A 26,245-nucleotide genomic window follows, 5' to 3' on the forward strand; every position below is an offset into this window, starting at 1 on the left:
TGGCGGTGGGTCTCTTTCAAATCCTATTTATTTATTTATTTATTTATTTAAATTTATATAGCGCGCAAGTAACCCATGGGCATTGAGGCGCTGTTACTTGCAAGAGCTTAGTTACAGGCAAAGAAGCATTCATCAGTACATTATGTATTCAACAGGCATAGAGCTGCTGTTTTGGTTGGTACAGTTGGTCATTACAAACAGTTTATGCAATGGAACATAGGAGATGTATTCAGCTGGTGCGAGGAATCTTATGTGAATAAGATGGTTTTTATGGATTTGCGGAAGGTGCAAAGGGAGGCCTCACCTCGGATTATAGGAGGTAGGGCGTTCCAGTGAGTGGGTGCGAGATATGGGAAGCTGGAGCCGCCAGCTCTGGCTTTTTTTACTAATGGCACAGAAAGCATGTTAGTATATGGTGATCTGGTTGGCCTCGTAGTAGAGACGGGGTGGATCCTTTGGGAGAGGTAGTCGGGGGCAGTAAGGTGAAAGCACTTGTGAGTCAGTGTAAGTGTTTTGAAGATGATCCTTTCTTTTATTGGGAGCCAGTGTGCTCGTTTTCTGGCTTCCGAGATGTGTTCTCGTTTGGCAATGCCTTGGGCTGCCCGGAGAGCGCTATTCTGAATGATTTGTAACCTCTCTAGGTTTTTGTTGGATGTACCTAGGAAGAGTACATTACAATAGTCAAGCCTAGATCCAGTGATGGCTCTGGCTATGTTAGTGCAGTTCTCTTTGGAGAGAAAGGGCCTGACTGCGTTGATTAGTTTGGCATGATATGCAGCTGCAGAGGCTATAGCGTTGACTTGTTTAACCATGGATAGGTTGGAATCTAAGTAGACGCCAAGTGTTTTGACTGATTCTGAGACAGGTATTTTGATGGAGTCTATGGTGAAGTGACTGAACTGGGAGTCTAGATTTTTCAGCGTGTCGGGTGAGCCTACCAGGAGGAGTTCAGTCTTGTCTGAGTTGAGGCATAGTCCATTGTTTGCCATCCAGGCTTGGATGGTGTTGTAGAGGTTGTGAAGGGTCATGGAGTCAGTGTCGTAGTTGCCAGTGAGGGTGAGGAGGATCTGTGTGTCATCAGCGTAGTTGGTGTATGAAATGCCCATGGCGTCAAGGATGAGAAAAAGGGGTCGTGTGAAGATGTTGTAGAGGGTGGGCGAGAGGCAGGAGCCTTGGGGCACACCACAGAGTATGATAGTAGGTGAGGCGGATGCTAGGTCCGAGAATACTTGCATGGTTCTGTCTTGTAAGAAGGAAGTGATCCATGCTGTGGCTTCAGGGGAAAATTTGGCCGTAGAGGAGAGGTGGTGGCATAGGACGTCATGATCCACGAGGTCGAAAGCCGCGGATAGGTCAAGAAGTAGGAGAAGTGCTGGTTTGCCCATGTCTCCGGCATCGTCCATTTGGTTTTTCAGGTCAAGTAGGGCGGTTTCGGTCCCGTGTCTGGGGCGGAAGCCTGATTGTCGGAGTCCTAGGAGTTTGTTCTCTTCAATGAAATGTTGAACCTGCAGGTATGCTGCTTTGTCCAGTATTTTGAGGAGGAAGGGGACAGTGGTGATGGGTCTATAGTTGTTAGGGGAGGTGGGGTCAAGGGTGGGTTTTTTTAGGAGAGGGCGGACCCAGGCTTCCTTGAGGGAGGCGGGGACTTTCCCTGTAGCAAAGGAAGGTTTACAAAGGCTGTAAGGAAGGGAGCTAATGTATCGGCGCAGTCTTTGATAATGGTGGCTGGGCATACATCACCTTTGCAATTGGAGGGTTTGATGTTCCTCATTATGTTGGTGATGTCTTTTTCTAGAATGGGTTTGAATGAAAAAGGGTTGGGGGGTGTCCGGGGCTGGTGGTGGGACAGGGGTGTGTGTGTTGGGTAGGGCTTGCTTGGTGGCTAGTATTTTGTTTTGGAGCAGACTCAGTTTATTTTTCAAGGCTGCTTGTATATCATCACACCAGGCCTTGTCTTTGGTGAAGTTCTGGGGGGCAGGCGCGGGTGTCTCTAGCTCCCTGAAAATGGCAAAGATTTCTTTAGTGCTGGATTGGGCTTCAGAGATTCTGGATTCAAAGGATTTGGCCTTAGCTAGGGTGATTGCTTTTTTATATCTAGTGGAGCATGATTTAAAAGTCATCTTGTCTTTGTCAGAATGAGACATTTGCCACTGAGTGAGGGCATCCTTTTTTTCAGTGCGGAGTGCGAGGAGGTCTGGGGTGAACCAGGAGTTGGAATGGGTGGTGGGTTTGGCTTTACGGGGTTTAAGGGGGGCAATGGAGTTAATGGCTGCTTTGATGGCAGCTTCGTAGGCTGTTGCGAGTGTTTCTGGGTCGGTGGAGAAAGGGGGTCTGAAGGCTGGGCCTTGGAGGAAAGGCAGTAGCCTTTCCTTAGTGAGTTGGCGGGAGCTTCTGGCGAGGCAGGGTGGCAGTGGTTGGGGTGGGGGGGTGGTGGAGCAGGTGGTGAGGATGCTGAAGGTGATGATGTGGTGGTCTGACCATGGGGTGGGAAGGTTTCCAGTGATGATGAGTGGGCAGTTATGTTGCGCAATCCAGTCAAGGGTTCTGCCCAGAAGAGTTTTCCTTGTTAATGGACCACACTTAGTTTTAACTTCCAATACTTGGTCAAGGTATTCTCTTGCTTTGAATCTGTCTGTTATATCACGTACTGCTTCTTCATTATTGATATCATTTGAGACTATTCTTCTAATTCTCAAATACTGACTTAATGGTAAGTTATTTTTCAGATGTCGGTGAAAACCAGCATAACAAAGTGTGTTATCTGCTGGGTTGAGATTAGTCAGGCCTTGCAAATTCATACAAATCCCACTAGACCTACAGAGCGAGTTCCTTAGTTTACATATTGGACCTAAGAGAAATGTACTCGCCCCATAACAGGTGACAATGTTTACCAGTGCTTTCTGGAAAATAGTGCATGTCTCCATTAGCACACTTCATTTTTGGTGCAATTCTGTCACCCAGGGGCCAGCCATTCACAGTGAAACTTTTATTTGACATTTACTACAAATAAACTTTGTTTGCAGTAAATGTCAAAGAAACGTTTTAAACATCCCCATACTCTCCAGCAAGGTCGAGTATCAGGCAAATGGTACTTGCTCTTGATAAAATCTCCTCGCCAATGCGAGTGGGCTGGTAGATTTAGCAAGCCCTGGATAAATGGATGTTTCCAATGTATTGTTTTTGAAAGATATTTCTACATCTAAAAAATGGGTGTGTGGGGTCCCTATTGCCAGTGAAAATTTGATTCTTGGATGGCACAAGTTAAAATATTTTTTAAAAAGATGTCAAGATCATTACGTGTACCTTTCTAAATACCAATAATATTGTCAATAAATATTTTCCAGAATAGCCACTTTTGCGAACCCAGTTAATGTTGAAGGACATATTTCATCTCAAAGGCGTACATTTATAGGTTGGCATAGACCGGAGCCATTGCTGTACCCATTGAAATGCCTGATACTTGTAAATAATAATTCTGCCCAAAATTAAATAGTTATCGTACAGTATGATTTTGGTGGCAAATGGTTAGTGTCTTTCTTCACCAGCAAAGCTTAGTAATATCACATAGATTGCATCCTTAAGTGTAGGATCCCAATTTTATTTATTCTTTTATTTTTCAGACAGATTGAGGATTACCCATTTTCGTCTTTTGAAGCGAGCTATCCAGAAATCTTTATTTAGATAAAGAGCTCCTTTCTCAGCATTCACCTCGGTCATAGAGGTATGCTTTCATGCTGATCTTCCTCATTTATAATTGTTCTTTTATAACACTTAATCTCGGGGACCAGTTTCTAAGCGCAAGCCCCGGATGCTATGCGTAGTCTTGCTTTCAAGACAAATGTGTTGCCCCTTAGCTATTCTCCCGGCCTTTATAAATAATTCGATTTCTTGAACTAGGGCAACTATATATACCGATCTAGTTTTTTCATTCTTAAATTTTCACCCATAGGTCTGAAAGAACGGATATGCTAAGGATACAGAAGTAAATGCTATTCGAGAGAATTTATTTTGAGGACTTAGTCAGCCAGGTGAATGACAATTGAATTCTACGTGAGATAAAGATTGATAAACTGTTAAATTAATTTAAAATGGTGATACGGATTGTATCTTTGCTTACTCTTTAAATGACTCATGAACTTTGAAGAAAATAATTTATCATTTCAAACTTTTCTCCTGCTATAGGTATTTACCCGAAACGCATTGAGCAATTTTTTTTTTTTAATGTGTATGGACATGTTCTAAAACTTGCTAAAGTTTATTTCTATACATCGATTGTAATACATGCAACCTTACAATAACGTATGACTGTCTTTTGATCAGTAATAACGGTGTCCAGGGGACAGGAGTGTCCGCTACTTAAGGACACTATTTGTTTTCTGTGATATTAGCAACATTTTGTGCCAGGATTGCATTTTTCTACCCTGCACCATAAATGCAACTTAATTTGTGAATACTTGCAGCAATTTATATACAATAAGATAGGTGTACGCTGTGCTCTATCATTTTTAGAATCATTCCTAGTCGCACAGGGGGGATTCCATCCCAAGAGATCCACCCTCTGAGTACCACCCCCAGGGGGACTATTGGGTAGCAGCCTCACACCCCCTGTTCTCTTGGGAAGGGGCTCCCCCTAGGGAAGTAGGGACGATATCCTAGGATTCGTCACACAGTTTACAGAACAAGGTTTGTGTTTTGGGGGTTTAGAGCTTTACTGCATGTGCTTCTGCATGATGTGCCAAACTGGTCTTCCTGTGCGAGGGCAGAGCACAGATTTGCCTCCACCAGGATTACGGTCAATCTTTGATTGTTGAAATATGTCATGTTCATGTTGCCGAGTCTCAGGACTTTGAGGAATTGGAATGTCTCTTTCTGGTGTTCAGTCCATTCCCATTTCATGTTCGTCTTTGTCAGGTGTCTCAGTGGTTCAATGATCAAAGTCAGTCATGGAATAACTTCACAATAGTTTACCCCTTCCCTTCCTTCAAGTGACATCCAAATTAAGATGCTTCCTTGGCAGGGCAGACATACATGATATTCATTACCTTCTTTGGGTCATATTTCTACATTACATGAATTCCAGAGTGGTCTTGAAGAATCTCCACTTACCTTTGCGAAACTTGGGCTGCAGTGCTAATTTCTTTGGAAGACAGAGCCAAGTATACAGGGATAGTATTCCGTTTTGGAGTCCAGCAGGATGTTGTCGCTCACTGATGAGCCCACCTCCCAAGCCTTCTAATGAGCCTCGAATGGCGCTAGGCATGAGGGTAAATGCCAAGATGGAGTCACTTTTAAGGCCATAGTTCCACATGGATGAAAATGTTTGTGATGGTCCTCAAGCTTTTGTCCAGCTTGCGCTGGTGGAAAAATATTGATCCTATCTGTGGCAGGGTTTGGAGAAATATTTGAATTGGTCAGATTGGTTACAACCTTGTCATTGGTTGACAGTAGATGATGTTCTCTTGGCAGTTTCAGGTTGGGACATATTTGCACCTGCCAGGTTTACTTGGATTTATGAGCAACCACTTTGAGAAGGACCCTTGTAAAAGGGCCAGTCACCACTTATATTATTCCAGTTTTCTAGATTGTTTTCAAACAACTTCTGGAGCATGTGAAAAGGGGCCCTACCATGAGAAAGTTCTATGGGTTACATGTAGTGATTGATGAGGAGAGAGATCGATCTGTCTGGCCTCGAGTCATCCTATGCTCTTGGACAGTGACTGTTGCTCTCTCTCGGTAGCAGACACACATTAATCTGGCAACCAATTAATTCAAGTATCTTTGCTAAAGATGTGTGGTTGCTGTTTGATGGGTGTGTAGCCGTGGGTGACTTGTACTCTTATTCATTGTTGCGTCTGCCAATTTGCAAGTCTGAGAATGCTGTCTAACCCTGGCGTGGAATGCATCCATCAATTCACCTTGGCACTGCTTGGCATGCTGCAGGTTAAATATTTCAAAAGTCAGGATTCACTAGACGTGAACGTGGGCTGTGAAAGTGGTGCTTATGCATCAGTCATTTTCATTGCCCTGGTTTGGCAGCAATTTTAAGAGTCTGTATATCTATGAGCCTGCTATGTGCAAGAGCATCTACCTTTTCACCAGATGGTCCCATTTAAGCATCGCTTTACAAATAATTTGCTATATGAGAAAATACTCACAGGGGCATTTGCAGTAACAGGGTGGAAGTACAGGAGAGTTGTGCTGCCTGTGTGGAATTGTTCTGGCTGCTATGGGGGCTGCTTTGTTTTAGGCAATGCTGTCTGATTACTACACTATGTGCAACAGTGTTCACTTGCTAAGGACTACTTTCTACACTGTTTTTCACCTGGGTATTTCAAGTTGCCCTGAGATTGTGGTGCATTAAATTCCTGCCAAACATTTTCATTCAATCATTTCCCTTTTCAAACCTCGCTTTGTGGACAGTGTGTGTCTGCTGAGGAGGAGTATTGCCCACCCACCTCATCAGCAGTTGTTGCGGGCTTAATTATGACAGAGATGTGGCAAAGATGGCAGACACTGGTTTGCCTCCCTGCAAGTAGTACTTCTTCCACTGCAGCACGAGGGACAAGCTTGTGATTGAAGAGGCAGTGTATCTACATTCTTCCCTGCTTGTGTAGGGGTGTCTGAATGTCTGTGCCTCTGGGGCTCGTACGGGCCCCGCAATGGGAAAATAATGTCTCAATGGGCAACACCCAGGTATAAGATAAAGGAAAATAATATTAAATGGTCAGAAGTCGACTCTTCTGGAACCAGGGTCTAAAAACTCACTGACAGTAGAGAAATGCACCCTGCAGCTTAATAAGGAGATTTGTAATCTAACGGAGTCAGGCAGGAAATTGTTTCTCCAAAAAGAAGAGGAGCTGTAAATACCTAATCTAGGAGGGTCTGGTTGGAACTACCAGTATTTATGACTTATCTGACACCTGTGAATTTCTGAGAGATCTTCAAGACTAGAGCAAACGGTGGAAACGCAAACAGTCTTTTTCGACCATTCGAGAAGGAGAGTATCTACTAGAACACAGAGGCTGAGACTTAAGCATCATATATAACGAAGACACCAAGCGTGCTGACCACTGGCCAAGAGCTCTACATGAGGATTGAGTGTCCATTTGTGTGGGGTGTCAGATTCTGCTCAGAGAATGTGCAGGGACATTGCTCTTGCCCTTTACAGTGAACAGGGGGAACTTAAGTCACCACTTTGAAAGATCACTAGAACGATGTATTGGGTTGATTATGACAAGGAAAGGGAAGAAAGGTTTGCAGGCATATTTACAATACTAACAATCAGTGACAGAAGAGACAAAAAAAGAATCACTGCTCATGTGAGCCTAAAGAGAAAAAACAAAAAAAGAATGAATCCAATATACTTTGTATATAGGAAAGGTTTTTAGATTAACACAGATGTTTCCTAATATGTGGGCTCCTGTTTGCTGGGGAAATCTCCAGAAAAGGTAGGGACAAATAGTCTTGACTGATGGACTACTACTGAAAACCTCTCAATTTCCATCCACATAAAAAAGGTGGAGGAGGGGGAGACATGTTGGTTACTATAAAGTGAGCACACAATCAATAAATAAAAAGAATATTTGCAGGAAGAAACACAGTTATCCTTTTGAGGGTTAAGCAGGAACAAGAATCACAAATTCTATTGGATGAATTTGTGACTGCAATGGAGATGTGAAAGGGCCATCATTCTAGACATTATGAACATTTTACACATGGCAGGCATCGATTTGTATTACAAACATTTGCTCACCTGTACCTTGTCCTAAGTTGAACGTCCACATGCGGAGCAAGTCTTTCTGGGGACAGGGGATAACGAATGCACATACCAAAACCAGCACCATAGTAATAACCACCGTTAGCAGGGAGATGGTAGTCCGCAAGCATGGCACCATGGAGGAGACAACCTTCTGCTCCGAGGACGATGCCCCTGCCAGAGAGAGCCCTTCAGACCCATTTTTCGACACCCGATGATTAATTTTCTGTTGGCCAACTTCAACATCAGAGTCTGCGTCCTGCCCTTCCTGCACAATGCTCTTGCCATTTTTAAGTCCATTTTTCTGTATGTTGATCACAAGATCATCTTCACTCTCATCGCTGTCAGCCTGAGTAAGTGGGTCATATTCACCAAGGTCATGATTCTTCTTCCCTGAGGCGAAAAAAAGAGATGTTTAACACTTTCCATGATGTATGCAATTTGCGGATCATTGCAATGACCTTTGCATTTACCATCACATTGAATTTATGAAAAATACCAAGTGTTAACATTAGTCTCACATGCTATATTATAAAGAATGCCATTGTGACAACTGAAAGATTGAGGGATGAATAACAAAATAGAAATGATCAAATAGAAAGTTGGTAACTAATGCCTTACATCTGCCATAGCAGTAGCACTGACACAAAGCAATCAAAGTTTCATAACCCCCTCATATGATGACAGAACCTGCAATTAAGATTGTGATGCACAGTAACATCTCATCTTGTCAAACACAGCCATGACCAGTGAGCTGGATTAAGGAGCATAGTGGCACTCTAGCCAAAGCCTGGGTGGAAATCATTAAGTCATGACCGTATAAAATGCACTATGTCTGGATATTAATCCACCCCAAAAATGCCTCAGTCACTGCACTACTTAAAACTACCCAACATTGTCACTTCAGACTTGTCAAATTATTAACCCAATTCAAACCTCAGTCTGAGGTTGAAATTCTCAAAAAAGGAGATGGCCCGGTAGCTACAGATCCAACAAGGCAAATTGGCCACGACTAGAATGACCAATTAAGCGTCGGACCAAGCAGGGGAACAGAAATCACATTGTTGGACATAAGAGAGCAACTATTGAGAGTTGTTGAGTAATATCAATATGTTACCCTAATACAGTATAAACCTCTACTGAACACAACAACATGGTTGAGTATACCATGTTTAATCATACCTCAATAGCACACTGGGATTGCAGTTAGATTTAAAGGTAAGGTCAAGGAAAGGGCTAGAGATGCAGAGTTTGTAGGAAAGTGTCACTAGAATCACCTAAGTACTCAGATGAGGAGGAGGAAGGAGTTCGTACAAGGTATCAAGAGCTCAAAGCACAACATGCAGTCTAGTTGTTTTTCCGAATTCCCTGTGCACAGAACATTTAAATATGGAAACTGAAGTGTGGCAGTGCAGGCGAAGACATCAGCTTCAATGAGAAGGCTTTCGAGTGTGGGAGACACGTACCGGTATGGCAGAGTAGAGGCGTCCGCAGAAAGCAGGAGAAATGCAGACCGAGAGCAGGAAGTGCCGTGGAGATGCTGGGAGCCATAAGAGAGTTCACGGGCGCTTGGTAGCTCGACGAGGCAGTTTCTCTAGACCGGGACCTGAAGGGAAGCAGGTATGCGACTGTGGAGCCGCGAAGGAAGCCGGAAGGACTTCTGCAGCATCCACAGTGGAAAGCAAACGGCAGAGCCACGCTACAGAAGCGTGAGCCGAACCGAGAGAACGGTTGAGTCAACCAGAAGCAATTCGGACCCCGGGACATTCCAGAAACCACGCCAATAACAATTTGAATGTTTTGAGAGTACCGATTCAGAAATTACAAGACATTTATTTGAACGCAGAGAAGGCAAAGTACAGAATCAAACCCCTATAAGAGTTTGTTTAAATGCATTACAAAAAAAAGAGTCAAGGCCTGCTAAGATGCAAGCATGCGGCAAAGTTTGAACAAATATTACTGCAGACAGATATATCTAGTGGACCACAGTATTTGCAGTTATGGTGATACAGAGGAACTTTGAAACATATAAGGAGTCCTAGCAAGAGAAGGATATCAGGGAATTGAAAAGCATAAGAAGTCCTGGCAGGGGAGTATACAAGGCAAGTGAAACCACAAGAGAAGTCCTGGCAGGAGAGTACACCAGGAGAGGTCGAAATCTATAAGGAAAACTACAAAAGAACAGTGTTTATTGTATCAAAAGAAATATTTGTGTTAAATAAAGACTGTTGTAGAACAGGAACATTGTGAATTAAGGGACGACGCAAAGGAACTGTTAGTAAGAGAGACACTGCCAGTACATTTAAAGAATCCAGGGGAAGGGAATCACCCTATGGTTCCAAGGTCTTTCACCTTGAAGAACATTTTTATTGGAGCACTTCTAACTTTTAGTTGTGAACACTTTTTTTGCCCATATCAGGTTGAAAACATTTCTTTGTTTTGTTTATAGAGTCAGGGTAGGACAGGACATTTTTGACACAAGGACGGCTTTTCTGTTATTGACATCCCTACACAGACAGTTCCTTAGTTTTGGTTTTTAGGTAGGGAAACTATTAGAAATAGGGTCAGAGAGGAATTTTCCCAACCCCTTTTCATCTATATATATTTATAAAAGTCAAAATGTGTGTGTTTGTTTGTGGCATGGTGAATCGTTGTTCCTTATACCATTCTGCACCGTTTCACAAATCTGCACCAAATTTTGCAGAGTTACCCGTTAGGACCCTCCGAACAATACTGGCTACATGACATTTGGACACCCCACCCCTTTCCCCAGATTTCATTTCAGCAACTTCACAAATAAGACGGGGGGGCTGAAATAGGCAATGTGGTCATAGAAGGACCGGTTCTCAACCCTAGAATGCACAATTTCTGGGACATTTAAACTGCAACAAACTACACCAAGCCAGGGTGAGGCAACAGGTGGGGAGGGAGCACAGCAGTACACCAACTCTCACCTCCACCCAATGTCCGCTCCAGGGTATGTCAGCCAGCCACACGTTAACTAAAACAGTATTAACCCCAATGGTGGCTGGGGTAAGATACTTGTACAACAATGATAATTCCACCATTAGGCATTCTTAGTTTACTTTTGTATAGTTTTAATTCCATAAGGTTGGGTATCTACATCTGATATCCCGCCCACCACAACTGGCATGACCAACTAAAAAACAAATACAGCATGCACAATAAGTAGTTCAGACAGTCCATAAAACTTCACTTCAGAGTAAAAAGCACAGCAAGCGATAAGCAAATCGAAACAGCGACCTACAGGATCATTGATTATCAACAATTTAGGAGAATGTTGTCATGTCTGTCCACAGAACCTTTTCGGAGAACAGGTACTTTTTGCTAGTTTGGAATACAAGTCTTTAACCAAAATATGGGGACTTTGTGTCCAGCTTTCATTTCTGACCCCTCACACAACAAAGTCAATTTTAGAAGAGGGAGCTCAGATTGGGACCAGGGTGTGAGTCAGGATGAGGATTTACTGTAGGGTTAGATTTAAGGCTATAAGTAAAGAAAGGATTGGGGTTTAGGCTGAGGATAGAGAAGTCTAGGAGTAAGCTTGAGGCAAGGACTATGATTTGCTGCAAGGTTAGGGTTGGGTTTTGAAGGTGAAGCAAGGGGAAGAATATGGGTTTGAAAAGAAGTGTTGTCGTGGTGTGTCTTTCTGTGATGAAGTGAATTTTATAAGATGCGAAAGACAGAAGAAGTAAAAGTAACAAGGTGAATATATGGTGAAGTAAATGCATACATCTGCTGGCACTCACTGGTCTAAATGAGTTGGACCAGATGACTTGTTCCAGATGCCATTCCAAATGTACATGTATTTCACCAACATCAAGCGCTGCCTTGGAAAAGGCTAGCAGGAAAAATCTGTCACATCAGCCAGTTAATCTCCGCTCCAAAAATCGATTAGGCAAACTAACATGTGCCTCACCGGCTCCAAGACGCGGTATACTGTTTGGCAAATGCAATCCATACCACCCACAAATCAAATTGCGTCCATCAGTTTGTACCCCATCTCCCCTCAAATCAGCAGGCAGGGACAGGAATTTGGAAGTGATGCTTTCGACAGGCCATTATCCAGAGGTAAAGTAGATAGGCATAAAAAGTCACTCATCCACTTAGTTCTTCACAAATTCAAGTTACAAGCTACTAGCCAGCCATAAAAGGTTACTGACCACCTAAATTATATACATAGGCAAAGCACACCATTTCTTACTCAGCAAGAGTCAAATATCACTAGCCAATGGCTAGTCACTGTGTTCACTCCAGCAAGAAAGGATAGTCCTACCTCAAAATCTGCACTCGGCATTAGCCATTACATAATGATAACAATCTTTAGCAAGTAAGAAATAGTATGCTGTGTGTAGGGTGCTGAATTTGCACTCGCCACTAGCCACACTTGGCATCTAAGAAATGGTGTGCTTTTTGTATGCATATAACGGATGTGGACAGTAACTTTTGTATGGCTGGTTAGTAGCTTGCAACTTGACTCTTCGCACCCTGCTGGGTGTTATGTGAAGAACCAAGTGGGTGAGTGCCTTTTGTGCCTAGCTATTACCTTGCAACTTTACCTCTGGATAATGGCTTGACGAAAGCATCACTTCCAAAGTTCTGTCCCTGCCTGCTGATTTGAGGAGAGTGGGGCTACAAACTGATGGGGCCGATTTGATTTGTGGGTGGTATGGATTGTATTCATCAAACAGTATACTGCCGTCTTGGAGCCAGTGAGGCATTTCTTAGTTTGCCTGATCCATTCTTGGAGATGGGATTAACTGGCCGATATGGCAGTGTTTTCTTAGTGGCCGTTTTCAAGACAGAGCTTGATGTGAGTGCGGTAAATGTACATTTGGAGTGGCAGCAGGAAGAACTCATTCAGGCCAGACAGTGAGTGCCAGCGGATGAATGTCTTTAGTTCTTCTGCATTTACTTGGCCATGCATTCACCTGGTCACTTCTACTTTCTCTTCAACCTTCGCACTTTAAGCATTAGAATACTTAATCAAGGATGTTTCACCTATGTCTTAACGATATCTGAGGGGCTTTTAAAGTAAGGCAGGCAAAGGAATACACTTCCTATTTAAGCCCAGCCTTGAGAAAGACCAAAAGCAGGTCGAAAGACGTGTTGGCACTTGGACACATGCTTAATTTATAAATAAACTATTTTTTTCTTAACCATAATCTGGCTTGGATTATTGATTGAAGCAATTTTAACCAACTGGAAGAGGGACTGATTTCTCTGCTGCAAGATGCTGTTTATGATCAGGACTGCCAACTCACAAGCCATTCTAGTTTAAGAGCGAACAAGCAATTATTAGTTTAGAGCATGCACATAGTTTGAGGTGTATTACTTTTTCTATTACCTTCTGATTTAGGAGTTGCTGGCCTATAAATCCAGAAAGGAGTAGCTATGCTTTCCATTTGCCCAAAGGGAATTTTCACAGTCTCCAGGTTTGCGTAACCATCTCTGATGCTAAAGAACAAGCCGACTCTGATACGTATCAATGTAAATCATTGTCCTGTAGTCCTGAAATGCCCATTTAACCCTGTGTCTGGTGCCTGATCTGAACTTGAAGCTTTGCATTTAAGGCCAATGGAATGGGCTAGTGTACTACTGTCACACGTGGACCTTCATCTGATTCACATCGCCTGGGTGCACCCTTGAGATTACAGCCGTTACATGTTACCAAACGGTGCGCGAACACGTCTATGTGGCAGAAATGGAGGTTGCCATGGAAACTGTCAACAAAGGCGCACCTCCCGTATCATGTTAGACACTGACAGCTCTTGTAAAAGCACGCTCCCGATCAAGCCCCGCCCCAGCCTACAGCATAAAGCCAGTGCACTTCCACAGATCGGGGCTTCTAATTGTAGCGTTACGGTATCCTGCTTTCAGCGCGTTATTGAATCAGCTACGGTTGACAGACTACTTTCCGTCTTCTACCTTGAAGCTCTTCCTTCTTGATTCTGTTTCTGCTGCTGCACGGCTTCGACTACGGACTGCTTACAGACTCTGCTTTGCCCTCCGATTCTGCTACAGCGCTGATTCCTGGCTGACTACGGACTGCTTACAGACTCTGCTTTGCCTTCTGGTTTTTGCATCAGCGCTACTTCCTGAATTCAACTACGGACCACTTTACGACTCTGCCTGCCTCCTGGAGTACCGTAAGGGGTTTTATTTCTTTGGGGTTTCTTGCAGCTTACCTTTGCATTCTATTCCCCAAAACCAGCACTCGACTTTAACCAATATTCATAAATTGTTTCTTGCTATTGAATCATCACCTCCTTCTGCAGCATTCCATTTGAAGACTCAGCTGAAACGTGCACGTATGACTGCTCTGCTGCCCAGTGCGCCAACCCATTACCAGTGCGTCCCTCGTGCCGCCCGCCAGGGTAGTCTTCCCATACTAACCTACCTTTTTGTTATTTTTCCCTGTCGTTCCTTTTGGTACTTTCTTGGCTCCAGGCTCTCTTCTTGGTGGTAAGATCATAGACTAGGAGGGGGGTTGTTCTGGGTTACTATAGGTGATTAAGGCTGGTTTTGGTTCTTACTATAGGTTCAGATTCCCTATCCTTACCAAGACAACTATACAGGTATTCTATCATTTTAGTTGTCAGATTATTGCTTGGTGGTTTCAGCCCAGTGTCACTCACTCTTTGTCCTTTCTTTACAGCATTGGTACAAGTGGTGCGTGTGTTCCCCGCTCTTTTGTGGGATCAACTCCTCTGCCTGTCTTTCTAGAGCAGCAGAGGGGTGTACCGTAAAAAAGGTTTCCCCTCAAGTTGAGGAGGCCTGATTTCTTGGATATTGTAGTGAAATCAGGCTCGCTACCAAGTCAACTGGTTCTGCACCTTGGTTCGTCACGCTGATCTCGGGACGTCCATACAACACCCCTGGCAGATAAGGTGCGGCGAGTAACAACTACATAGAAGGCAGAATGAGTCCAACAAGCAAGCAAAAAGCAATGAAATGACAAACTGAAATAAGCAATAGTTCCATAAGGCCTACCTGTTGCTTCTGCTGCCAATCTCGCCTACTCCATCACCGGTCCTGCTGATGCTTTCTCCGGAAGGCCTACCTGTTGCTTCTGCTGCCTATCTCGCCTACTCCATCACCGGTCCTGCTGGCGCTTGCTCCTAAGCAATTACTAGAAGGGTCAGCCCTTTCTTGATGAGTTTACAAATTCATCAATGAGAGAATCAGCAAATAGCAGAGTTTCTACTCAACAGTGACCCCACTTAGAAGGTCCAGCCATTTTAATAAAATGCTGCAAGATTCTATGTACAGGTTTGGAAACATTCTGCAATAGTGAATATGTGTATGCAGCATCATGGTGTCCACCATCTAACTGCTATGAAGTATAATATATAGAGGCAAAGGGATTATTTAACATATTTAGGGCCAGTACATTTCAAAGGAACAAGTACACCTACATTTATTTGTGGCTCCCCCATTTTTAAAAACGCATGGGTTTAACAGTACATCACTAAGGGTAATCCAGATGTGGCCACCTTGTTCACGCCGCTTAGAAAGGCTCGGCTTCACCTCACTGAGGTGCACATGTCTGGGGTCACCTGTTGTTCTCCTGTTTAGAGGAGAATTGCCTAGCGTGTTGGTGCTGGATGGCGCTGGTGGGTGTGACCGGACGGATATGTAAATGAGTATATCTTATCTTTGGAAGGTGCAATGAGCTCAAAACGTGGTCAACCGGAGTGCACATCATCCCAAAGGGCAGGTTATTCGGCGGTGTTTGCTCTTGGCATACCTATTGTGGTCTACTAACAGCAGAAAGAGTTACATAACTATATTGAAGAAAAAAAAGACAGGCATTCTTATATTCAAGATAATATGGTCTGTTAAATCATTCTAGACACAGCGTTGCTTTTGGAATGAGAACTGTTGCCCTATAACATCTATCTTGCCAACCATCAGGTGTCAGCAATGCGGCCATTTAATAGACCAAAAGCCGACACAATCACAAACCTAGCTTACATCTGCCTTTTTTGCCACCCTCTATCCCCCCAACAAGTTTATTCAGAGCCACCTCTAGTGCCAGGATGGCCATCCATCTGTTATTTTCACGGACAGACTGCAATTTAGGCCTTTTGCCTGGGTAAACATCTTTAACGGTCTGTCATTTTAGCAAAAGATGGTTAGACATGGACAACAGCTCTCCGATTGGGCAGCTGAAACTCCCCATCGGAGCTCAAGTCCTAAAAAAAAAAAAAAACAAAGTGGGAAGACTCATTAACATGTCAAATGAGGAGCGATGTCATCAGAAATTAGCATTTCTGTGAAATATGCAATTTTAATTTAATTGGCTTTGCATTACAATACGTGAACTGATATGATATAATATGGCATTTAGAACGCTCCTATACACAAGTGTTTCAAGGTACGACAAGGCAAGGAAGGGGAACAGAGGGAAGACAGACAATGATCCTACTAGGCAAAGTGTCATTCAGATAGCGCAAGTGCATGGGAAGGGGAGGGAGGAGAGTCCGGGGGAAGGGGTGGACAGTGCAGTACATGGGATAAGAAAATAAATAAACAATAAGTAAAAGTACAGCCAGAAGGTGGCAAGTGCAAGCGTAAGTGCAGACATCAGGTGTCAAGTGCTGGTAGTGGGACTGTAGGGATACAGAAACAGTCCCCAAGTGCAGAGTTGCCAGGAGGGCAGTGCAGGAGTGTGACTGGCGGGGTAGGAGACCTGGGCCTGGGATCAGAGGGCGGCCAGGCAACCAGTGCAATAACAGTGTCAGCCAGGAAGTCAGCAAGGGAGAGGAGGAGAAAAAGCAGAAGCAAAGAGAAAGGTTTAGAGGTGCTTCCGGAACCGAACATGATTCTCCTCAAGTTTAAGGGAGGCATGGAGGCTGTTCCAGAGGGAGGCCCCAGCTGAAGAAAGAGATCTACCACCAACTTGTTGCTTGGAGAAGCGACTGACTCTGAGGGAGTTTGAGGCAGATGAGCGAAGAGCTTGAGAAGGAAGGTATTTAGGAAGAGAGTTGACGGTAGTGGGGCCCCAATCCCCAGAAGGCCTTGTGGACGATGCAGAGGGTTTCGAATTTAAATCCACGCAGCCACTAGGAGCCAGTGAAGAGATTTCAGTCCTGGAGAGATACGATCCCTGGGCTTGAGGACCAGGACAAGTCTCGCAGTCCTGTTCTGGATAACTTGCAGGGGGCGGAGAGTAGAAGCAGGAAGATTTAGAAAAAGGCTGTTGCAATAGTCCAGCCTAGAAAGAACCAGAGCTCTGGAGACAGTGAGATTCTGGGGGAAGGAGAGGAAAGGAAGAATACCTCTGAGGAGGTGCAATTGGTAGTGTGACTTCTTAGAGACGTCAGAGATGTGGGGAGAGAAGGAGAGTGTAGAGTCGAAGATGACCCCAAGGTTTTTAGCCTCACAGGTGGGGGCAGGAAGAGGGCCAAGAGAGGCCAGCCAGAGAGCTACAGGAAAGGAGGGAGCGGGTGTGCCGATGAGGAGAATCTCAGTCTTCCTGGTATTAAGGCAGAGATCATTGGTGGCACACCACTCCTGGATAGCAGACAGTCAGAGATGAGGGAAGTAGAGGAGGAGGCTGAGGGTAACCTGAAGATGAGCTGGGTATCATCCGCATAACATTGAAAGTTGGGGCAGAGAGCGGCGATGCGGTGGGCTAGGAGTGCCAGCTATTGGTTGAACAGCCAGGGAGGGAGGTTAGACCCCTGGGGGACACCACAGGTAGACAAAAAGATAGCGGAGAAGAAGGACCCAAGTTGGACCTGAAAGGGTCAGTCGCCGAGGAAAGAAGTCAGCCACGCCAGAGCCTGACCAGTGATACCCAGGTTATCACAGAAACGGTTGAGCAGGATGGCATGGTTGACAGTGTCAAAGGCAGAAGAGAGATCAAGCAGGATGAGGACGCAAGGGGTGTTGGAGTCAAGGTTGGAGAGCAGGTCTACACGGGTGTTCAGGAGAGCAGTTTCCGTGCTTCTGGCAGCTCTGAAGCCAGACTGATGGACATGGAGACAACCAACAGATTCAGTGCGGAGATTAAGCTGGGAGATGGCCAGTTTCTCCAGGAGCTTGCCAGGAAGGGAGTGATGGCAATTGGGCGATAGTTGGCCGGGCAGGAGGGGTCGGCAGTGGGTTTCGCACTGGGCGGATATAACCCAAGAAACGATATTCTTCTAATAGTGTTGGAAAATGATAAAAGATGTGCACTTTGAAACCCAAGAATACATGCTCACGTTTTCCCCGGAGGCACAGCTCCCATGTGACATTTCACAGTGCAGAAGCGCTGGGACTGGGTCTGTGGCTGTGTGCTGCACAGCAGGGCCAGGAGCTGCGTTAGACCTTTATCTACAAGGGCTCAGGAACCTCTCATGCCCGACAAAGCCCAGGCTGTCCGCAGGTGTCAGGACTTCAGATTAGAACAAAAAGAAGGCATCACCTTTTCTTTTTTTCTAAACCCAAGAACTGACCACTCTAGATAGCCCGTGTAACCGTGGCTTCGGCTACACAGGCTGCCGGATGACTGTACTCGGAGAGGAGGTGCGCTGGAAGGCCGGCTTTCCCATTGTTTCTGAGTAAGGAGTCATCAGGCAGCATGAAAGCCCTTTACCTCTTTACGCCGGAACAATAGGTTAGCCGGGCCCTCCAGCTCTCCTCGTGTATCTGAATACAGAGACATGCAGCAGGCAACACTTTCATTCAAGGAACCACATGATTAAAGGGTTCTCTTCAACCACACAGCCCCTTGAGTGAAAGGGCTGCCTGCTGTGTGAGAGAGCTGAGGCACACTGGTGTCGCACCTTTGGTGTGCCCCGCCCCTCCTTTTGTTGAAAAGGAGGGGGTCGGTGCACCAAAGGTTATAATGCCAGTGTACCCCAGCCCACTTGTGTCAACCAGCCTCCCCACTCCCTTATGGGTGAAGGGCGAGGGGGCTCTCATTAGGGGGGCATGGAGAGTACACCCCTCGATATAGTACCCCACTTAAGGCACTCTGTGGCTATAATTGTAGTTACATTACAAGAAGTTGAAAGGAATAGCCCAGAGCCACATACTGTTGTATAGTGCAATATGTGAATAGTCCCTTTATTGATTGTAGATGTACCGCTGTACGACTGAGGTTTAACACTGTAAACTCTGTGCATTCTTAACCTTTGGGGCCACCGTATTTTGCCAAGTAAGGCTCGGTGTTGCCAAGGATCATTTCGTTCAATAATGAAGCCAGGGTCTGAACCCTGGAACTTGATCATGCATCTTCTCAGCTCTAGTTGGCATGCATCATGCTAAACAGTACTGTTGCATAGAATTCATGTGAAAAGTACAGAAATCACATACTAAGCCCAACGGACATTATGCAAATCCTTATTGAAGCGCGTAGACAAACAGTATGACTGTAATTGTATTTGCTTACCGGGATGGGTAAAGCCATGCGAGCCTTAAAGGCCTCCTGAGTTTTACAACTGTGCGTCTAGGGCCTCGTCACGAGTCTGGCGGTATTTCTGGCGGTAATACTGCCAGCGCAAATAACGTTACCGTTGCTTAGCGCCGGATCACGAGTAGTGATTGGGCGGTTATTGCCCTTTCCCCATTGGGTCCACAGGACCCAATGTAATTGGGGGGTGCTATTACTGCCGGCCATAATTGTGCTGACGGTAATAGCGCCGAAAATGGCCGAAAACAGGCGGTAAGTGGACATTTTTACTTCAAGCTTTTTGGTGTCATGAAGTGTGTTTTACAATCGCAAACATGGCATTTATGGTGGGCACAGGCACCTCTATTTTGATTACTTCATGGGTTGGATTGGTAAGGCCTCCAACCAGCTCTGCCTTGGTGCCAGTAAAACAGAGATCCTTCCGATTGGGAGCCCTGCTCCCGCTTTCCCTCCTTGGGCCCTCTTCCTTAGTCTTCCTGTGAAGCAAAAAACCTTGGTGTCCTCTTTGACTCCCCCCTGCTACCAGCTGCACCTCCTCAGAGGCATTCTTCCTTTTCTCACTTTCCCCCAGAAGCTCACTGTCTCCAGAGCTCTGGTTCTCTCTAGGCTTGACTACTGCAACAGCCTCTTTCTCAATCTGTTTTCCTCTACTATCCGCCCTCTGCAACTAATCTAGAACAGGACTGTGAGACTTATCCTTGGCCCGAAGCCCTTCCCTTTTCTCCTCCGCTTTCTCTCCATCCCTCCCCTGCTGACCTACCTGTCTGCTGCGTCGATTGGTTGCTTGGCTACCCCCAAGAGTCTCACTGGGTACCAGGCTTCTCCATCATCAGTACCCCCTGCACTGCCTCCGGGCCTACCGCGCACTTAGGAGATGTAACTGTACCCCTACAGTCCCCTGCCTCCTTGCACTTACCCTGAGCAGCGCTGACTTCACTTACTCAGAGCATTCTGCCCTGATTTCACTCCCCCTTCCCTCTCGCTGGCACTCCCCCCCCCGGCCCCCTCTCTTCCCCCTGCACTCTGCATTGGAACACTTGCACGATCTGAATGACACAGGGCTTAGTAAAATCGTCGATTTTGTCCTCCGTCTTCCCTCCCTTGTCTTATCGCGCCTTGTCTTATCACGTGTACAGGCGCGCTATAAATGACATATCATGAAGGCGTGTGCTGTGAGACTTAGACCAATGCACATCAATGGCAATGAAAACACACCTGGACAACGTGAACTTGATTTTCACAGATTTTTGGTTTCTGGTATAGAAATATGCCAACGACCCTTCAAAACAACAAAATAACAAGAGGATCAGCTGCTTCCTGTGTTAACAATTGAAGCAAGATTCACAACCCTAATGCTGGGACCCAGATCAAAAGATGCGTTATTAAAATGTACACTAAAAGATGAGAGAGGACGCACGGGGTAGGGCAGCCTAGGATGTGCAATTTGGAGACAAGACAATGTAGTTTGTTTATCGCGCAATAGCAATTAATTACTCGTTGTAACAAAGTCACCATGCCATCTCCGATTCAGGGGTCCTGGGGATCACTGGGGGTCAGAGGAAGCCAACAGCTCTGTGATGCGACCACTGTAGGTGTTTAAAGGGGGATTCCCCAAGGGTCCACGCAGGTCACAGCTCTGACACCCAACGCATGGTTCAGTAGCTGCTCATGACAGGAAAAATCCTTCATCCCTGAGGGCATTGTGGGAAATAGGTCACATGACCAACGAGGAAGAGTGCCCCCGCTTTATGCCTAGTGTCACAAATGATACACATTGAAGTCTTTTTAAGTGTTCACTGCTGTCTGCAGATGCTCCATTTATAGTGAGCACTGACCCCGGAGCCATGAACAGAGTAAAAACCAAGCACACCCCAGGCGCGCAAGCCCGGGCATGTATCACAAAGCCAGGCCCAACCAGAAATATGCAGCAAGACTAGTGAGCGCAGAATGTTCCTGCAACATTTCCAGAGCAGGTGCGGACTGCTCAGCCACCAGTACACTGCTGCGTAACCCCAATACAGCATGCAGGCCTTTTGAGACCTTAGATCATTGGGGCTGGACATGGCTGAAGTCAATCACAAAATCAATACAATACGTTTGGTGAAACCAAGGGCCAGGCACCTGGGGAGAAGTTGATCCATTAGGACCACATCAATCACAAAGACACACACTAATAGGGTAACAGACCCACAATCAGAGCACTTACTGGGACAATTACTGTCAAAGTCCAACCATAAAAGGAGGCTGAAGCCTCCTGACTTTGAGCGTGTTGACGACAAGCAAGAGTGTCAGGTGTGTTGAACTGGTAGGCCGAGGAGAGGAGCGAGCGAGTAAGAACCAGACGTGACAGAGCCATGCTGGCTGTCTAGGAAGACCGGTGGCTAAGCCAAGCGAGCCACACGGCAACACAGGCAAAGCTTAAGAGGGAAAGCTAGAGAAGGGAGTCTACTGGGAGATGAGGCTGTGGGCTCTCGCTCTATGCTGCAGCTGGTGGCTTTGTAGAATCCCTCCAAGGAGAAATCCTTTACAAGGGGTGGAGGGTCATCACTGCATCCTGACAAATGCCTACATGGACGAGAGAGGAATCCAAACCAATATAGTACCCCTAGAGCAAGAGGGGGCGTGGGAGAGCACCTCAGGGAACAGCAACCCCGGAGCCACGATTTGCTTCGCAGGGGCTGCACTCAGATGTTGGTCTTCTCTCTGCGTAGCAATTTATTAGAATCAGCCAGCAAGCAAAGCAGTGTGTTGGGGTGGGAATGATAGCTCTGTACATGATCACCAGCTGTGGCACGCGGTTTGCTCACGCCTGTGGCTTACAAGTGTTTCAAAAAATATAATCACAGCAAGATCCTGCGTTCCTCTTGCCAACAGGATATTCCAACCGGCACTACACTCTGTTGCAAAGTAAAATAGGGTTTTCCTGAACGGACTGAAGATTTCTCTTTGTGGGCCTGCAACCTGTAGTCACAGAGTACATAACAATAGGATGCAGGACTGTATCAAACAACTGCTAAGAGCATGGGACCAGCACTCAGGTAGAACCCAAAAGAGCGATTACAAAGCCCCACCCAGCTGCCTAGTGTGAAATGGTGAGCCGGCCATCGAAGCAAGCCCTGCATTCGTATCGGGAAAATAAAACCAGCGATACTAGTGTCCGAGAATACAGAAAAGCATCTGTTAAAAGCTGGAGCTTTCAAAACGTGCACATGCTTGCCCAGGAAAACCTGAAAGGTGTGCGGTTGCATATTTTTGTGAAATTAGCGTAAATAGGCAGCACTTTCAGATTGTTTTTCTGTAGTGTTCCTCCCTTTCCACTGTTGGGATGTTTGGAACTAGGAGGCTGTGAAAGAGGGATCTAGTAGGTTTCCCCCATTTACCAGTTTCACGGGAGCCTGGCTTCGCAGCTACAGTGAAGCGTTTCTCTGCGCACCCCCTCTCTCTGCACTCCGCCGACACCTCTTCTCCCACCCTCCCCCCACATCCCCAGAGGTGTAGCCAGGATTCGGGTCTTGAAGCTAGTGTCGTTGAGCCCACCGCAGTGAAATTAACATCTGTAAATGCCCACACATTGCTGCTGAGTGGGCATTTACATATTGCGTGGGGCCTTGCCCACTCATGCCCTACCTTGCCTACACCTTCCCCTCCCATCTGCCCCCACCCTGTGTTCCGCTTTCCGTTCGTTCAGTTTTCCCCTCCTGCATATCTAAAAAAAACACACACACACACACACACACTCGCACACTGTTTGAATAGTACCCAAGGGGGAGTTTGTTGATAAAATGTGATGCACATTGTGCATTATAAAGAATATTTATTCAGCAACACTGGTCAGAACTACTAGCCACGTAGTGAAGTAACTCCTCAAATTGGCCCAAAAAAATTGGCCACTTTCACCCAAAAATCGGGCGCACACCAGCATTTTGCATTTTTTGTGCGCCCATGGGCCCATTGCCCCATAGGCCTATGCGAGCCTGGCTGTAAACACGTGTGCTGCTCGCAGACAGGCCCGTTGTTTCGGTGAAGGCGACCTGTCTGGGAAATGTGTACGAACCAAGTGGCCAGAACAGAAAAGAGCATTTGCATGCCTAGTGTAGACTGGTATGAATTTGATAACCAGGCACAAGTCCTGAATTGACCATAGCTTTCTAATTGCCCATACCACAATCACCTGTGAGCCATGGCTCCCTCTTAATGGAAGAGAAATAAATGAGGTGACCAGAATATTTGTGGTGCAACATGGCTTTCCCTGAGGGATGGTGCCTGGACTGCCAGCCCAATTCCTTTTGGTCTCCTACCTGTGACCATATCATCTGCAACACGTACTCATTGTGCGAGTGGGCGAGGTTTACCTAGACCCAACCCTTGACACCTGCCACACATTGCATTTGTTTTACTCCCCTCTCTCCCGCAATCCGGTACATCCGGTTGTCGCAGGTTGATTCAACCTCTGCCCATTGCGGCGAAAAAAAAAAAATACCCTGGAGCTTAAGCAGCCGCTTTCCACCCTCCTGTCCAGATTGGAGAGCGTTACTCACTGCATGAACCTCGCAACACTGCAACGCTATGCCGGCTCAGCCAGTATGCTATCTTGTGATCTGCAGCATGCATACAGATCTTGGGAACTGCGGTACCTTACAAATGATCTTTTCTATGGGTTTATGTACTTATGAGGAAGTAGAAAAAAATAGAAAAAATAAGGGTTGATACATGAGAAATGGAATTCTGATGGGGAAAACCGAGAATAATCAAGAAATGAAGGATCGAAGGCTTTGAAACTCATAACCATCATTGACTGGGCAACCTTTCTTACCATCGTGTTTCCGCCAGTCAGCACCATCGCAGACAAGGACCAGCAATTGTGCAAATAAGGCTTGGGTCTGCCACCAAAAAGAGCAGTCCAGTATGAACTTCGAGGCTACATCTCCTCTGCGTAGGACCCTTGGCAACCGGCGTATGACCCTTGGCAGCCTGCATAGGACCCTTGGCAGCCTGCATAGGACCCTTGGCAGCCCTAGCCGTAGTCCGTCATTGAGGTATTGCAATTCCGGATGGGCTGCTCAGGATGGTGGCAGGACCAATAGCGACTTGCCAACAATGGTATGAAAGGCTGCCCAGAGCCACGCCAGCAAGTGGTTACTAGCATCCAAACTCTGCGGCCCATCCGCTTTTGCCATTCTGGATTGCCTCCATAAGTGAGGGAGCTGCTCAGATATAGGTCCCACCCATGCCACGCGTAGGGAATCCAGCTGTCGCTCACCAAGATGGAAACCCCTGAAGGTGTAGAACCCAACTTCAAAGTGGATGGGTCTTTGGCACAAATCGAAACTTAAATAATTGGTTTATCCCGAAGATGACTGTGTGCAATCTGATGTGTTTTAATTAAGAAATGCGACCAGTTTTGTAAGCAATATATTGTAAAGCTCCATGCTCGAGTCGCTTCAGAGGAAGTCAGTAGTTTTTGTGTACGATCTGGTGCACCTCACTGAAGGGACAGAATAAGAGGCCAAACTATTTAGACTACAAATATATGACCCAAACCATGGGCTCCACAATGCAAAATCACTCAATGGGCCTCATTACGACCCAGGCGGTAAGTTACCGCCTGGGCCGTGACTTTACCACCATGGCGTAAACTAAGTTTACGCCATGGTGGTTGGCGGACTTACCGCCCCATTCCGACCTTGGCGGGGCGGTAAGTCCCCAATCCCCATTTACCCTTCCCCATTCCCATTTTTGCCCCATAGGGCATAATGGGAGTGGGGAAGGCGTTAATTACGCCACCGTAAATTACGGTGGCGTAATTAACTCCATGGTCCCTTAGCGCCATGGATTTTAACACCTGCTAAAAGCAGGTGTTAAAAGCACCATGGCGCTAGGGGACCTCGTAATTGGCGGTAAGGGGTCGGCGCAGCTAACGCTGGCGTTAACCCCTTACCGCCAGGGTCGTAATGAGGCCCAATGTGTCTACAATAGAAAAAACAACAGACGGGTGGAGAGTAGGACAGTAGGATCAAGAGTTTATGCAGGAGGAAGGTTAATGCACCTGCTTTTGTAACTCAAAATACTGGACTGCGGCAGCGGGGGACGCTTTAGCACGCATCTGTAGTTGAAACAAATTTCGTCTCGGAGGTGTAATTGAATGCCGGGAATCTGATGAGGCCACCCCTTTCATCCCTTGATTAGACACGAGTACAGCCTATTACACCAGGTGGTCAATGCCCTGTGCATGAGGGAAGGAAACAATGCGTGCTAACATGCACTCATGGAGCTATTCCCATCAACAATAAGCTTTAAATTTTCTGAAGCCAGTGGCAACACCTATTTTAGCCACTAAAACCAGTCAACCAGACACTAGAAGGGATGCCAGATCAATAACTGGTCACCCTCTACCAAGTTATATGTTTTTTATTTGTTTGTGGTTTTAATAGCCAGTATTTTGAGTTACAAAAGCAGGTGCATTAACACGTTATATTCCTCCTGCTGAAACTCTTGATCCGGACACCTACTATCCACCTGTCTGGATTTCTTATTAGTGTTTTTACATTGTGGAGCCCATGGTTTGGGCCACATAACTGTAGTCTAAATAGGGTCAGCCTCTTCTGTCCCCTCACCGTAGATAGGCGGAACACCACCGTATTCTAGGGAGAGAGCAGGCACCTTACTGATTTACATGTTATGCTATGTTGTTAAGCAGCCACAAAGCAGACTTGAACAGAGTACCAACATACTTGGCAGTTAAATGCCAAACCTCTGGAGTCTCCCTCCACTCACAAAGCAAAATTATCAAATTGTTATAGTCTAAGCTAGCCTGTGAGGAGAAGACTCAAGGAGTATTCTGCCAAGCCTGACCACTTGGAACTCGATCCTGGCAGAGGCTCAAAATGCCCCCGCCATCCTGCAGTTCCTCTCTTTCAGCCGCACCTGTCGGATGAATACAAATCCCTCTCTCCCTCCCCTAGCAGTACTGCGCCACTGTAAAGCCTGCCAACCCGAAGGCTGGCACCTGCTTCTGCTGTGAAGACCTCCGCTGCTCAGGAGCTACTCTCGAGGTAGAAGCA

The 26,245-nt window shown here is 46.0% G+C and overlaps 1 protein-coding gene across 2 annotated transcripts in view; it reads right to left on the minus strand.

Annotated features, from left to right (window-relative positions):
* Positions 1-26,245, minus strand: part of FAM234B (family with sequence similarity 234 member B) — a 393,337-nt gene that overhangs the window by 287,929 nt on the left and 79,163 nt on the right. Inside the window, exon 2 of one of the 2 annotated variants that reach the window (XM_069652723.1) lies at positions 7,760-8,149. In XM_069652723.1, coding sequence (XP_069508824.1) covers positions 7,760-8,149 — 390 coding nt within the window. Of the gene's footprint in view, positions 1-7,753; positions 8,150-26,245 lie in introns of both variants that reach the window. The other variant, XM_069652722.1, reaches the window with a different exon arrangement.

This window comes from Ambystoma mexicanum, chromosome 3p (assembly GCF_040938575.1).
Source record: "Ambystoma mexicanum isolate Mex_15411 chromosome 3p, UKY_AmexF1_1, whole genome shotgun sequence".
Lineage (NCBI taxonomy): Eukaryota > Metazoa > Chordata > Amphibia > Caudata > Ambystomatidae > Ambystoma > Ambystoma mexicanum.